The sequence below is a fragment of the Chlorocebus sabaeus genome, chromosome 9 (genome assembly GCF_047675955.1).
Source record: "Chlorocebus sabaeus isolate Y175 chromosome 9, mChlSab1.0.hap1, whole genome shotgun sequence".
Classification (NCBI taxonomy): Eukaryota; Metazoa; Chordata; class Mammalia; order Primates; family Cercopithecidae; genus Chlorocebus; species Chlorocebus sabaeus.
The window spans coordinates 120857133-120869918 of record NC_132912.1 but is presented as its reverse complement, the minus strand read 5'-3'; the positions used below and the strand labels follow the sequence as shown (position 1 = coordinate 120869918).

The 12786-nt window shown below is 39.1% G+C and overlaps 1 protein-coding gene and 1 long non-coding RNA gene across 2 annotated transcripts in view; both read right to left on the bottom strand.

The window, feature by feature from the left end:
* Positions 1-2389: 2389 nt before the first annotated feature.
* Positions 2390-8715, bottom strand: LOC140712426 (uncharacterized). The gene is made up of 2 exons (XR_012094058.1): positions 4343-8715; positions 2390-3327 (listed from the first exon to the last, which is right to left on the bottom strand). It is a non-coding gene; the product is annotated as an uncharacterized lncRNA (long non-coding RNA).
* A 135-nt stretch (positions 8716-8850) lies between these two features.
* Positions 8851-12786, bottom strand: part of LOC119627981 (protein CASC2-like) — a 38111-nt gene continuing 34175 nt past the window's right edge. Inside the window, exons 3-4 of the mRNA XM_073019394.1 lie at positions 11987-12089; positions 8851-11166 (exon numbers count right to left, since the gene is read on the bottom strand). Coding sequence (XP_072875495.1) covers positions 10945-11166; positions 11987-12089 — 325 coding nt within the window. The 3' untranslated portion in view covers positions 8851-10944. The remainder of the gene's footprint in view (positions 11167-11986; positions 12090-12786) is intronic.

Below are 12786 nucleotides of genomic sequence, written 5' to 3'. Positions count from 1 at the left end.
TGGAAGTCAAGAGTTTGAGACCAGCCTGGCCAACATGGTGAAACCCCGTCTCTACTAAAAATACAAAAATTAGCTGGGCATGGTAGTGGGTGCCTGTAGTCCCAGCTATTTGGGAGACTGAGGTAGGAGAATTGCTTGAACCTGGGAGGCAGAAGTTGCAGTGAGCTGAGACCACACCACTGCACTCCAGCCTGAGTGACAGAGTGAGACTCTGTCTAAATATATAAATAAACTAATAAATAAATAAAAATAAAAATAAATAAAAAAATAAAACCAAAGGTGCTATGGTCTAAATGTGTCTTCCTGAAATTTATATGTTGAAACCTAATCACCAAGGTGATGGTATTAAAAGGTGGGGCTTTTGGAGGTAATAAGGTCCTAAGGACTGTACCCTGTGAATGGGACTAATGTTCCTATAAAAGAAGCCCCAGAGAACCTTGTCCCTTCCATCACTCGAGGACACACAGAAGACACTGTCTGTGAGGGACAGTCTCTCACCAGACACTGAATCTGCTAGAGCCTTGATTTGGGACTTTCCAGACTCAAGAACTGTGAGCAATACATTTCTATTGTTCATGAATTACCCAGTCTTAAGGTAGTTATTGTAGCACGCTGAATGGACTATGACAAAGGATAAGGTGGATACTCAAGGTGCCTGCCATAGGGTATTCCACACACGGTTAGAAGGTAGGCTGCAAATTTGCCATGGCAATTTCTTACATAGTAAAGTTGCTATGATGAAGAGCTCGGGCATTTGCTGACTTGCTTATGGTTTGAATCCTGGCTGATTTCACCAGTGTTATTTGGAGAGAATTACTTAACTTCCTTGTGCCTTAATTTCTTCATCTGTAAGATGGGAATAATGGCTGGGGGAATAAAATTAAATAATGCATGCAAAGCACTTGTCACAAGTCAGTTCTTGCCATGGAAATGTTGGGTATACAAGGTCTAGAAGGCAAAAAGTAAAGGAAGCTTCAAAGTTATGGTGTGGGAGGGAATTTCAAAGGAGTGATAAAGTCTGGCTAGGGAGTTTAGAAAAGGCTTTGTGCGAGGAGTGGCCTTTAGAACAATTTGTACACTTGGAGATGGGTGGGAAGATGCTTTTTCCGTCCAGTCTGGTTTTGGGGGAACAGCGACCAGTCTAGTTTGGCTGGAGCATAGAAAACAAGAGAGGAAGTGTGTGGGACTAATTGGAAAGATGGGCAAAGCCCACCTGTGGACATCAGGGTGAAGAGGCTAACCCAATTGGCACAAACGATCGTGTCCTCTGCCCAAGTTCTGACATCTGCATTGGCAATGGCTCTCCCAGGAAGAGGGACATTCCTTGGTCTCTAGAGAAGCCTAAACTAGCCTATGCTCTGCATCTCTGCACTGCTCCACTGCTGTTCCTCCTCCTGTCTGATGGTTTTCAACCTGCTGTAAATTTTGTGGCTCTGCTTTGATGTATCTCACATCACTTCTCATTGGTAGAAACAGAACTGCCCACTGTTAGGGTTTTACACTTAACTCAGACGTTTTATTCCAAACTTGGAGTTTTACAATCTTGTACTGCGTGTCTTTCCACCCCCTCACTTCTTTATCTATACCCAGGGTTATATATGTGACTCTGTGTCTGCTCCACTGTGACCCCTGGATCATTTCCATCCTGTCTCTGGGATCCGCAGGCATTCTAAATCTTATCCTGACCTATTTCGCCTCTTCCTTCTCTGCAGGGCACTACGACGCGCTCACATAGTACTGCTCTGTATCAGAGATGTGGCAAGCTGCTCTCCCCCAGCCACAAACCATAAAATTAAGAACGGCAAGACTCTTCTGATTAATTTCATTTGTCTGTCTTTAAACCCATTAAAGAAAATGCCTGTTTCAATCATTCTTTTGAAAGCATATTTGTAAATAATACTTAAAAAACACTTCATCTAATTATTCTTACCACAGCTGAATGCTAACAAATTGAAGATGAGATTTATGTTTAGACAGTTTTAAGGTACTAATTTTTTCACAACAACAGGCACTGCAATTGACAAAATTGAAAAAGAAGATGTAGAGCAACAAAAATTAATTTGCACCAGGCTTAATAGTTCCTCTAAGTAAATCGAGCCTCTCCTCGGCTTCCTGGGAAAAGCCATAAAAATTTCTGGGAAGAACCTGGAGTTTAGGATTCCACACTAATTGCTTTCTCTCCCCTTTTACCTCATCTCCTTTTCTTGTTCATCTTGACTGCAAGGGGACACGCAGTTTCCATATTCAAAATGCCTTCGGCTCTGCTGGGGTGAGGAAGTCAGGGGGAGGAGGGGGCAGGCCAGGGAACCACATAAATAAATGGGAATTTCTACACGGACATGAGGATTTTCTTCTTCATTTAAAAAAAAATGAGAATAAGGCACGAGTATAAATTCCAAAAAGAGCAATTTATTTAAGTCTATCATTTTTGGCAACACAATAGAACGCGCTTTGGGATGAACAGTCACAAATCACTCCCCTTCCCACTGTCTGTTTTCTCCACCATATGTTGTGGAGAATACAATTCACATGCTGAAGCTTCGTCTCCTCTCCATGTGAGAAAGCACATTGTGCTATCGGCGGCCTGGTCACTGAGCCAATGTTTTTTGGAGTGGTGGAGTGGGAAGAAAGAGAAAGTAAGAAATACAGCTAACCCTCCAGTCAAATGTTTCTCTTTTTCATTTTTCACTTTTCTTTTTCTTTTTTCTTTTTGAGATGGAATTTCGCTCTGTCACCCAGGCTGGAGTGCAGTGGCGTGATCTCGGCTCACTGCAACCTCTGCCTCCTGGGTTCAAGGGATTCTCCTGCCTCAGCCTCCCAAGTAGCTGGGATTACAGGAGTGTGCCACCACACCTGGCTAAGTTTTGTATTTTTAGTAGAGATGGGGTTTCACTGTGTAAACCAGGCTGATCTCAAACTCCTGGCCTCAGGTGATCTGCCTGCCTTGGCCTCCCAAAGTGCTGGGATTGCAAGTATGAGCCACCACGTCCAGCTACCAGTCAGAACATTTTTCAAAGCCCAAAGAACTTTAAAAATAGTTTATTTGGCAGCAATACAGACTGGCCTGAGCTGGACTGGGCACTTCCAATGATCACTTTCATCAACTCTCAGAACTTCTGAGCAAAAGACAACTTGAGGGGCCACCAAGCAAGCAGGTGGCTTTGATGACCTATCGATCTCTTTCTCAGTTTCCTGTTTTCTACAGAGTGGTCGCTTTGCTTCCCCAGAACCAGTGAGATGTGAATCGGAGGTATTTACTGAGTAGAAAACTTAGGTTTTGATATTTGCCCATGTCCCCATGGACTCTCCTGGTCCTTCCCTGATGGACTGAAATGAGAGAGAAATCATTGGTGAGATAAATTAAAAGTAACTGCCTGACATACCAACTACTGCAACCTCATTAGTACTTTATTGTAACCTAACAAGCTAACACATCCACACAGCATCTATACACCCAGAGACACACTAAAGCTGTACAAGATCCTTCAATGCCAGTCTCTTCATCATGACAATGACTGTTGGACGTTCTCTGTGCCATAGCTTTCATAACTCCACATCCATGTACAGGGCGCAGATGGCCCTGATGAAACAAGGCTTTCTAGAGACATTCTAAGCCGACTCAGTATGAGGTCAAGTATTTTATTAAGCCCTGCTCTTTCAGATGTTTAAAGAGGAAAAAAAAAAAAAAAAAACAAAAAACCAACCCTTGTGTTTTCATTTACAGCATGACAATTTTGAAACACTATTTTAACAGTGTTCTAATCAATTACAAAATGAAAGTTAACCTTCATGCGATTTCATGAAAAGCAAGAAAAATCTTGGGGGTTTTGAGAATCACAGGTAAAAAAGGAGATTTGACTCCTTAAGTTGCGCATCAAACTTTTCGTCTTGTCTAAATCAAACTGAACAGATGTGGAAAAAAATGAGTCAGGGTCTCCCCACATAATTCTAAACGAGCTTTCAGGTTCTGCTTCCTACGGTCAATTTTAACCTAAGCTGCCTTATTGCCTAAAATCTGCAACTCGATACTAAAAGCTTGTCAAAATTAAGTGCACGCTTTATAAGTTTACATTTTTACAGTCTGTTTTTCTTTGATATTTGACAGGGACACAGGTTCCCATGTCATCTGGCCTTGAAGTACTTTTAGAACTTTCTGCTAGACCAATCTGAAGGAGCTCAAGGTTGTGGTGAGTTATGCGGCCTTTAAGTTGCCTGCCCAGCAGCCGGCCCTTGGGCCCACACTTGAGGGCTAACACCTGCTGGCTGGACAGAGCAATTAATTTTTTTAAAAATGCGGTAAGCTGCCAAAAATCAAAGCTAGAGGATAAAAATATAATTTTACCTCTTGAGCTTCCAGGGGTGGCCTTTGATCTCTTCCAATGCTTGTGTGGCAGGAGGCACGGATCTTCAATTTTCCTGCAAAAGAAACACCTTTGAAAGACACCAAACACCAAATGCTGACTGCTCACCATCTCTATCCTCCGTCCTATCACTCTCGCATAATTACACTGACACCTAACTGAGATAGCTCCTCACAGCAAAAAGACATATCTACCAAATGTCCCCTTCTTTAAGAAAATTATCACTGGAAGCTCTTAAATTATACCACAGCCCATCCCTTGTAAGATCAAATGTTATTTCTCTAAGAGGCGATAGTTGAGTTTTCCGGTTGATGATTATAATGTGGCATTTGTTTCAGAATGCCTGTACATTAAATAGATAACTGAACTTCAAAGAGCTAAATACCAATCATGGGCTGGGGCACGGCCACACATACAGCCTCCCTCCTTCTCCAAAGTCTTTGGTAGCCAAGACAAGGTCACTGGTCAGGGTAATTTGCAGGAAAAGTCAATTTCTCAAGTACCGAAGCAGGTGTTGTGGCACTCTATGACAATTTACTGAATCTAAATTGAGGAAGTTGAAAAAAGCAAAGGTCATGATCCACAGGAAGAAAGGAGGAAAGAAAATCTCTTTGACTGTATTTTTAACTCCTTTCAACCAAGATGCACTCACCAACCGAGACAATGAACACTAAAGATAAATAAATGAAAACCGGAGTAGCTCATTCCAATCAGCAACTTATCTGATTTCTTTCACTAAAAGCGGAGGATTTCATGTTTGCTTGAATTCACAAGGAAATAAGCTCAATTTATAACAGCTAAAGAACAACTCCTGCCTGTGAGTGTTTGGGTAGCAAAAATCAAACCAAGATATCAGAACTTTCTGTCTTTAAGTCAAATAATACATATTATATAATACATACTACGTATCATAGAGTATACAGTATTGTTATAGAATAACATATGATAAACATATAGTATATAACCCTGGATATTTTATTTGAAATCCACACATTTCCCATTTCCCCAAAACTAGGGATAGGGAACACTGTCAAAATGGAAAACACTTTCCAGAAGGGAAAAGAAACATGAACCTTACAATCCACAATGTTGTTGATGTTGCAAGGAGATCATAGGATGTGGAGTTAGAAGATTTGAACATGAATTCTAGTTAATCACTAATTAGCTGTGTAATTAGAACAAATCATTTAATCTCCTTCAGTCTCCATTTTCTTATCTGTAAAATTGGAGGTTGTAAGGATTAGATAAACTAATATATGTGGAAGCATTTGGCATCTTAGAAATATTTCATTATCACTGTTAACCCTTATGGCATATTTTCCCGAAGGGTGAAATGCATATACCACTGGTACGCATGAGGTTGGGGTAGGCACTTAAGGTTTAAAAAAATGAGTCCGTGTGAAAAAAAAAAAAGTTAAATAAATAATAGTACAGGTGGAAAAATATTGAAAGTAGCATGCAAACGATTGACATTTGGTTGACTTATCCAGATATAAATTCTTCTTGGGAGGAAGGGAAAGGAGATGGAACCACCAAACTCCCTAAGGATGTCTCTAGTACAAAAAAAAAAAAATTTTAAAATGTAGATAAATGGGTTACCTTTTAGTTAAACACCCAACCTAAAAAGAAAATTATGCATATGATTTGCTTGCATGCCAACTTCTCTTATTAAAAAAATCTCATGAAAGCAACACTGTCTGCATAATCCAAAACTGAGTTCTAGCCTGTAGGCTCAATGTTTTCAAGCAATATTACATGCAATAAAATTGCATTTAATTGCATTTCCAGAATAATCTGAATGTTCCCCCTTGGAATTTATGTCCTCTATCTAACAAGGGAAGCTCATATAGTGTTTTTGGTCAGAGTGTGATAGCCATAAGTTATCATAAATGTACACTAACCTCGTTTTATAGATAGGGAAACATAACTGGATAAGGGCAGCCATTTGGTGACTCCCCATATGTTGCAGATCTGGAAATAGAACTGGCTTTGGGTCCATTGACTAAGTCCAGGGCCTCTCCTACTTCCTAAATGTCAAGTGCTTAATGTCCAAGCAAAGTTGGGAGAAACATTTGACATTTAAATCCTCTGTTTATTTATTTATTTTTAAAATTTACTGGTGCTAGTGAAAATCCTGTGTCAAACACAGAGGGCAACCTTAAAAGGCATTAAGCACTCAATACATTAAGAATTGAAATATATTACCTTCTTCCAGTCTCATATTCTTATTTGTTCTTACATTTTATGGTTCTTCTATATTCTTAATTTAGTTCTGAAGTTACTTTCCCTTTTTCTGTTATGTCCCCTTGAGTACGAAATATACTTTCACGAAGGTGCTTCTTAATCTTATCCAGGGTGTTTGTGAACCATCTACATTTACAGGAATACGTATTTTTTTCTTTTTGAGATGGAGTTTCACTCTTGTCGCCCAGGCTGGAGTGCGGTGGTATGATCTCAGCTCACTGCAACCTCCGCCTCCCAGTTTCGAACGATTTTCCTGCCTCAGCCTCCTGAGTAGCTGGGATTACAGGCGCCCGCCACCACGCCCGGCTAATTTTTTTGTATTTTTAGTAGATACAGGGTTTTGCCATATTGGGCAAGCTTGTCTCGAACTCCTGACCTCAGGTGATCTGCCCACCTTGGCCTCCCAAAGTGCTGGGATTACAGGCATGAGCCACCACGCATAGGAATATTTTAATATTTGGAATTGATAACTGAAAATTCAGCATACAAAAACGCTTGTCTATATGGAAAACAATATACATGTTGTCACATATTATTACACTTGGAGTATTTAATGCAAAGGTAGTGTGCCTTTTTGTGCTGTTGTTGATTTTCCTTGTTTAGTGAAACATTTTTCAGCAGCCAGTCAAATAAATTGCTGGCAAATGAACAATATTTTAGCCATCAAGATTCAGTGATCATGTTGGCCTCCAGAAACCAAACTCCAAACATGTTGAGGAAACATTCTCTGCCATGGCAGTCTCAAAACACCCTGGCATTTTACTGATACCTCTGGCACTATGCCTTCCAAAATCAGAAGGCCAGCCTAGAGCCTTGCTTATTTTAAAGTTTCTTTTTTTATCATTACATTTTAATTTTGAAATAATTTCACGCATATGAAAAAGCTACAAAAATAAGACAAAGCTCTTCCATAAACCCTTCATCCAAATTTCCAAAATGTCCATATTTTACCACAGTAGCTTTAGCATACTCTCCCTCTCTCAAAAGACTAATAGATCAATAGGTACATTTGTTTTTTTCTTGAACCATCTGAGAATAAATTGTAGGCATTGTATCCTTTTACCCCTAAACATTTTAATGCTGTAGTTCCCCCATATAAGGACATTGTCTTTCATAGCTGCAGTACAAAAATCAAAATCAGGAACTTAGAATCAATATAGCACTATTACCTAATCTACAGACCTTATTCAGTTTTTCCCAATTGTCCCACTGATTTGGTTTGCAACACTTTTGATACCTCATGCCATCTTCTAAATGCATTGCTCTGCCCTATACATTGGGAATTCTGTAAGCCAGAAGCTCTTGTTCCCACACAAATAGTTCAAATGTTTTAAATTAATAAGTTATATAAATTGTTCAGGTTGAAGGAATACTCACTCATGTTTAAATTTGCATACCAGACACGGTAACACAACTTCTACTGACTCAATATGAGTCATGCCCCAAAAGTGTGTTTCATGCTAAAATTGCAAACTTGCCTGAGTCCTTGTGCTTTGTGGAGTTGGGGTCCATAGTCATGGAAAGTTAACCATAGACCCTCACCTAAGTGCCCTGGAGAAATTCTCCCAGCGTCAGTCTTGATAGCAGGCTTGATTTCCTCTTCCGGCTAACGGGTCACTTGAGATCTTCCCATGGCTTCATGATGTGAATTACATGAGATGAAGAAAGCATTAGGACAGGGGCTGGCTTATTAAGTGCCTAACCACTTATAGACGTAATTGATTTTATTAGTTGAATGAACAAACAGTCAAATACACTTTGTTTTGCATGAAACAGGATAAAATTTATTTTCAATTTGATTTAAAGTAATTAGCACATTCATTTTCCACAGCTTTTCTAATCAAGCTAAATCCTAGGCCTCCTCATGGAAGAATAAATAAGTGCAATACTATCTTGAAATTTAAAAAGTTAACACATGAAAATAAGAACAGAGACTAGGGGTAGGAGCTATATTATTTGTATATTGCCGTGGATACTTTACAATGCAATAGAACAACACATCCATACACTTTCTGTCAAATCATATTTCTAATCTTTGTCTAAGGTCTTAATATAGGAACATTTATTGGAGAAATAAAATAAAATTAGGAGGCTCCTTCTTTCCTTCTCTTTCTTTCCCCTTGCTTCCTCCCTCCCTCCCTCCCTTCCTTCCTCCCTCCCTCCCTCCCTTCCTTCCTCCCTCCCTCCTTCCCTTCCTTCCTCCCTCCCTCCCTCCCTTCCTTCCTCCCTCACTCCCTCCCTTCCCTCTCTCTCTTTCTTTTCTCTTCCTCTCTTTCTTCTTGCTTGCTTTCCTCTCTTTCTCCTACGCGCCCCCCCTTTTCTTTCTCTCTCCCTCTTTCTTTCACAAAGGGACACATCTAGCTTAGGAATGTGGCACAGAGCTAATTAGCCAGGCAAATAAATAAATACAGTAGAATACACAAATAAAGGTGGCCACACCTGCAGGCACTCGGGTTGAGTGAGAGGGGCCCAGTCCTCCACAGGTCACACTGGCCTCTTTTCCACCACCACTGACTGTCCTGTAAGCACAGCTGACACCACTTTGCCTCCAGCAAGGTCAGAGCACAGCGTCACAGGAACAGAGGCAGCATTGTCTTCACGTTCACACGGAAGCACCGTCCAATGTGCTCTGATCAGCAACTGCAACAGGGGCTTCCCCATGGCGGCAGCACCAGGGCCTCCCTCGAAAGCCATTTGCCTCATCCTCTGATGGCCACCTTTCTTCCATCAACCTGCCTTCCATAAAATGCCTTATCTTGGCTTTTGAACAGCTCTTCAATCCCTCAGGGACTGGGAGAATTCTCACCTTCCCTATTCGTACAAATTGCCTTTAAATGAGAAGTTATTTGGCCTGTGGTGGGCACTGTCATCCGGATCCAGAAGCTCAATGTGAGCTATGATTAATGAATTATAAAGACAATTCACTGAGCCATTACATTAGTGGAGCACTCGTAAGCAGGAACTAATTCTATGTGGAAATAATCATTCAACCAGAGAAAGGCATTTCCTATCCATTAGAAAATACTACGAAGAGATAATCCTTAAAAGAAAAAATCCACATACTATTGGCCAAAACAAAGGATTATTCAACCTTTGAAAACAAATTTGAATTTTGGCTTAATTATAGGTTTTGCTCTTATGATAAAAGAAATGCTACTTGATTATTTGATTATAAGCAATTTAGTACATGACCAGTTCTTGGAAAAAAATTTCTTTTAAGTAAAATCCCTCAATTTGTGTTTTATTACCAAAAGCCTCCATAGGGGAAAAATGTTTTTAAGACTATAACACAGGTTTCGAGAAAAATTTTGGTGATTATTGTTCATTTATTTTCCTTATTAAGCTAATTTAATTATCATTGAGACACAAACATTAGCTCCAGTACTGGGCTTCTCACATCTGTTAGTAAAGATTTGATTAGGGCTACACAAATGTGCTAGATTAAACTATCTAGTTGGTGAAATTCAAGCCACCTGGATATTTTAGCAACATCAATAAGAATAATTCTCTTTTTCAAAATCAGTAAATCCAAGCTATATTAAAAAGAATTAATTAATGAGTGCCAGATAGGCAAAACAAACATTTGACAATGAATCATATTATCAAAGGTTTTGAGGGAGATCCCTCTCAGCTTATGTTTAGATGTCAAATTATATTACCAAAACTAAACAATCTGTTAAGATGATGTCTTAATGCAATAAGTCTCTAGTGCCATACGGGGTTTTCTTGATTTTTTTTTTTTAACTTCTTAAACATTGTTAGTAGGAAAAAAGATATGCTCTATTTACCAACGATAATCAGATCATAAGACATTTGCCCCAAAATGTTACCTTGGATATTTCCAAGAGCTGTTAGTCATTGAAATCCTATTTAAGATACTGTTACAAAGTTTAGTTAATGTATCACACATATATCTTGATGTATGCTTCATAGGAGGAATTCAGTAAACACACGGGTATTGAAATAATTAATATATAAACATTAGGGGTTTCATAAAATATATAAAGAATTCTAGAATTAGAAAGAACTCAAAAAAGCATCCAGTCCAGGGCTGGCAAACTTACTCTGTAAATGGGCAGATAGTAAATAATCTAGGTTTTGTGAGCCTGATGGTCACTGTAACAATGATTCAACTTTGCCCTTGTAGTCATAGACAAGAGTAAATTAATGGGTATGTTTGTGTTTCAATAAAACTTTATTTACAAAAGCAAGTAGCAGATGGAGTTTGACCCACCAGCAGTATATCGATAATCCTTCATGGAATCCAACTTCTGTATTTTAAAAACCAACACCTTCGGCCTCATGTGGGATGGCAGCTTGCCCAAGGTTAAACAGCAAGTTAAGCAGTAAGTGGCAGAGCTGAAGTTGAATTTGACCCTTCCAGCTTCCAGGGAAGTGCTGAATTCATTGTAATGACACATGGATGGTTGGCTGTGTCCAGATGGAAAGTCTGCCTCTGTCTTGAAGCAGATCGGAAATGCTTCTTGCATTTGATGTCTATAGAATTGTGATGTGTGGATGACTCCTCACATCTCCGGTGGATAAGTTGCTTTCCAGAGACCTAAGCAGAATCACAAATAATATTTTTTGGGAAAGGAACATGAACATCCTTGCAGTTAACCAAGCATGAAAATGCTCGCCTGAAAAGCCACACATGGCTTGCTTCATTAAAGACCATTTCAGTCTTGAAAAATTGTGTTTCTATTGAATATTTATAACAAATATGATTGAATAAAAAGAATTTAAAGTGGAAAAAACCCTATGTGTTGTGATTCCAAATTAAATCTTATTTTCATATTGACAGTGTTTTGTATTCCCCTGGTTTGCATGGTATAAAGAACCATCTTATTACAATGCCCTTTTCCAGCACCAAATAATAAGACTTTCTAGATTAACACTTGAGTCACCAACGTTCATTTTCCAGTGGGGTTTCCCCCTTACACATAGTTCATTCTTTTCATTTGGAAGGAAGTGCAAGAAATGAGTCCCTAAGCAATCCTAAATGGGGACGTGGGTCTGGGTCTTTCTCTGTGGATATCTGCATGGAAGGGCTTTGTAATCCTTGCCCTAAAACTGACAGTCCAGAAAGACATGATTGATGAAAGGGAACTGGATGTTTGAGTCAAAATGGACCGTCATTAACTAACTGAACCAAGTAAACGAAATGGAGTTTCCAAGGGGCAGTGGGGCACATTCTTCTTGAAAACATGGGCCCAATGTTCAGGATGTGTTTTACTGAAGGGGGTGGGGGAGTGGTGGGAGGCACTACTTAATGGCTCCCAGCTTGCAAAGGTGAAATAGCCCATACTATATATATATATATATATATATATATATACACACACATATATATGTACACACACACACATATATACATACACATACATTTTTTTTTCTTCAGCAGTTCTGTGTTGATGTTGATTTGCACATCTCTCACTGAGCAGATAAGGGTGCATCTTCTCCTGTGTCATGCATTTTCTGGCTCTGAAATCACAAAAATAATACTCACAAATGCAAATAAAATTATGCTACTATAATTGTTTTCTAGTTTAGTTAGGTATTTTATATCAGCTTAGAAGTAAATTAAGCTGTATCTTTTCCTACTTTATGTAATCAAACAAAAATGTACAACATAAAAATCTTACATTTATGTGAAACTATATTTTCATATATGCGTTTCCTTTTGATCAAAATGGTAGATTTTTAAAATAAATTGTATCATTTTTATAATACTTTATGTTAGAACTTAGCTCATATGTAATATCAAGTACAACTTTAGAATATAATAAAGATCCATATATTACTGAAATATTGGAGCATACAAGTGTTTTTAAAATAAAAGTTCAACCTCTGCCCTGCCACCAGCCCCCACACAAAAAAGCTACCATATTGCTTTAGGTCACGGATAACAAAAGCATGAATGATTCAGATGAACACCTTTTGAACTTTTTTCAGGAAGACGTGAGTGGTAAGGTAACTTAAAGTCTTAACCATAATGCATGCAGGTGGCCGTTTCTTGGCTTGAAACATCTTGAAACAGTTTCCGTGCCTAGCAAGGAGGCTCTTGTGTCAGTGTGGCTTGCTCAAGAAGAATGGAAAGAGAGTATGCAAATGAGTGCATATTTATTGGTTCAGGATCAAGACTTAGAGTTGAGCGGTGCAAAATGTGACTACCCTTTCT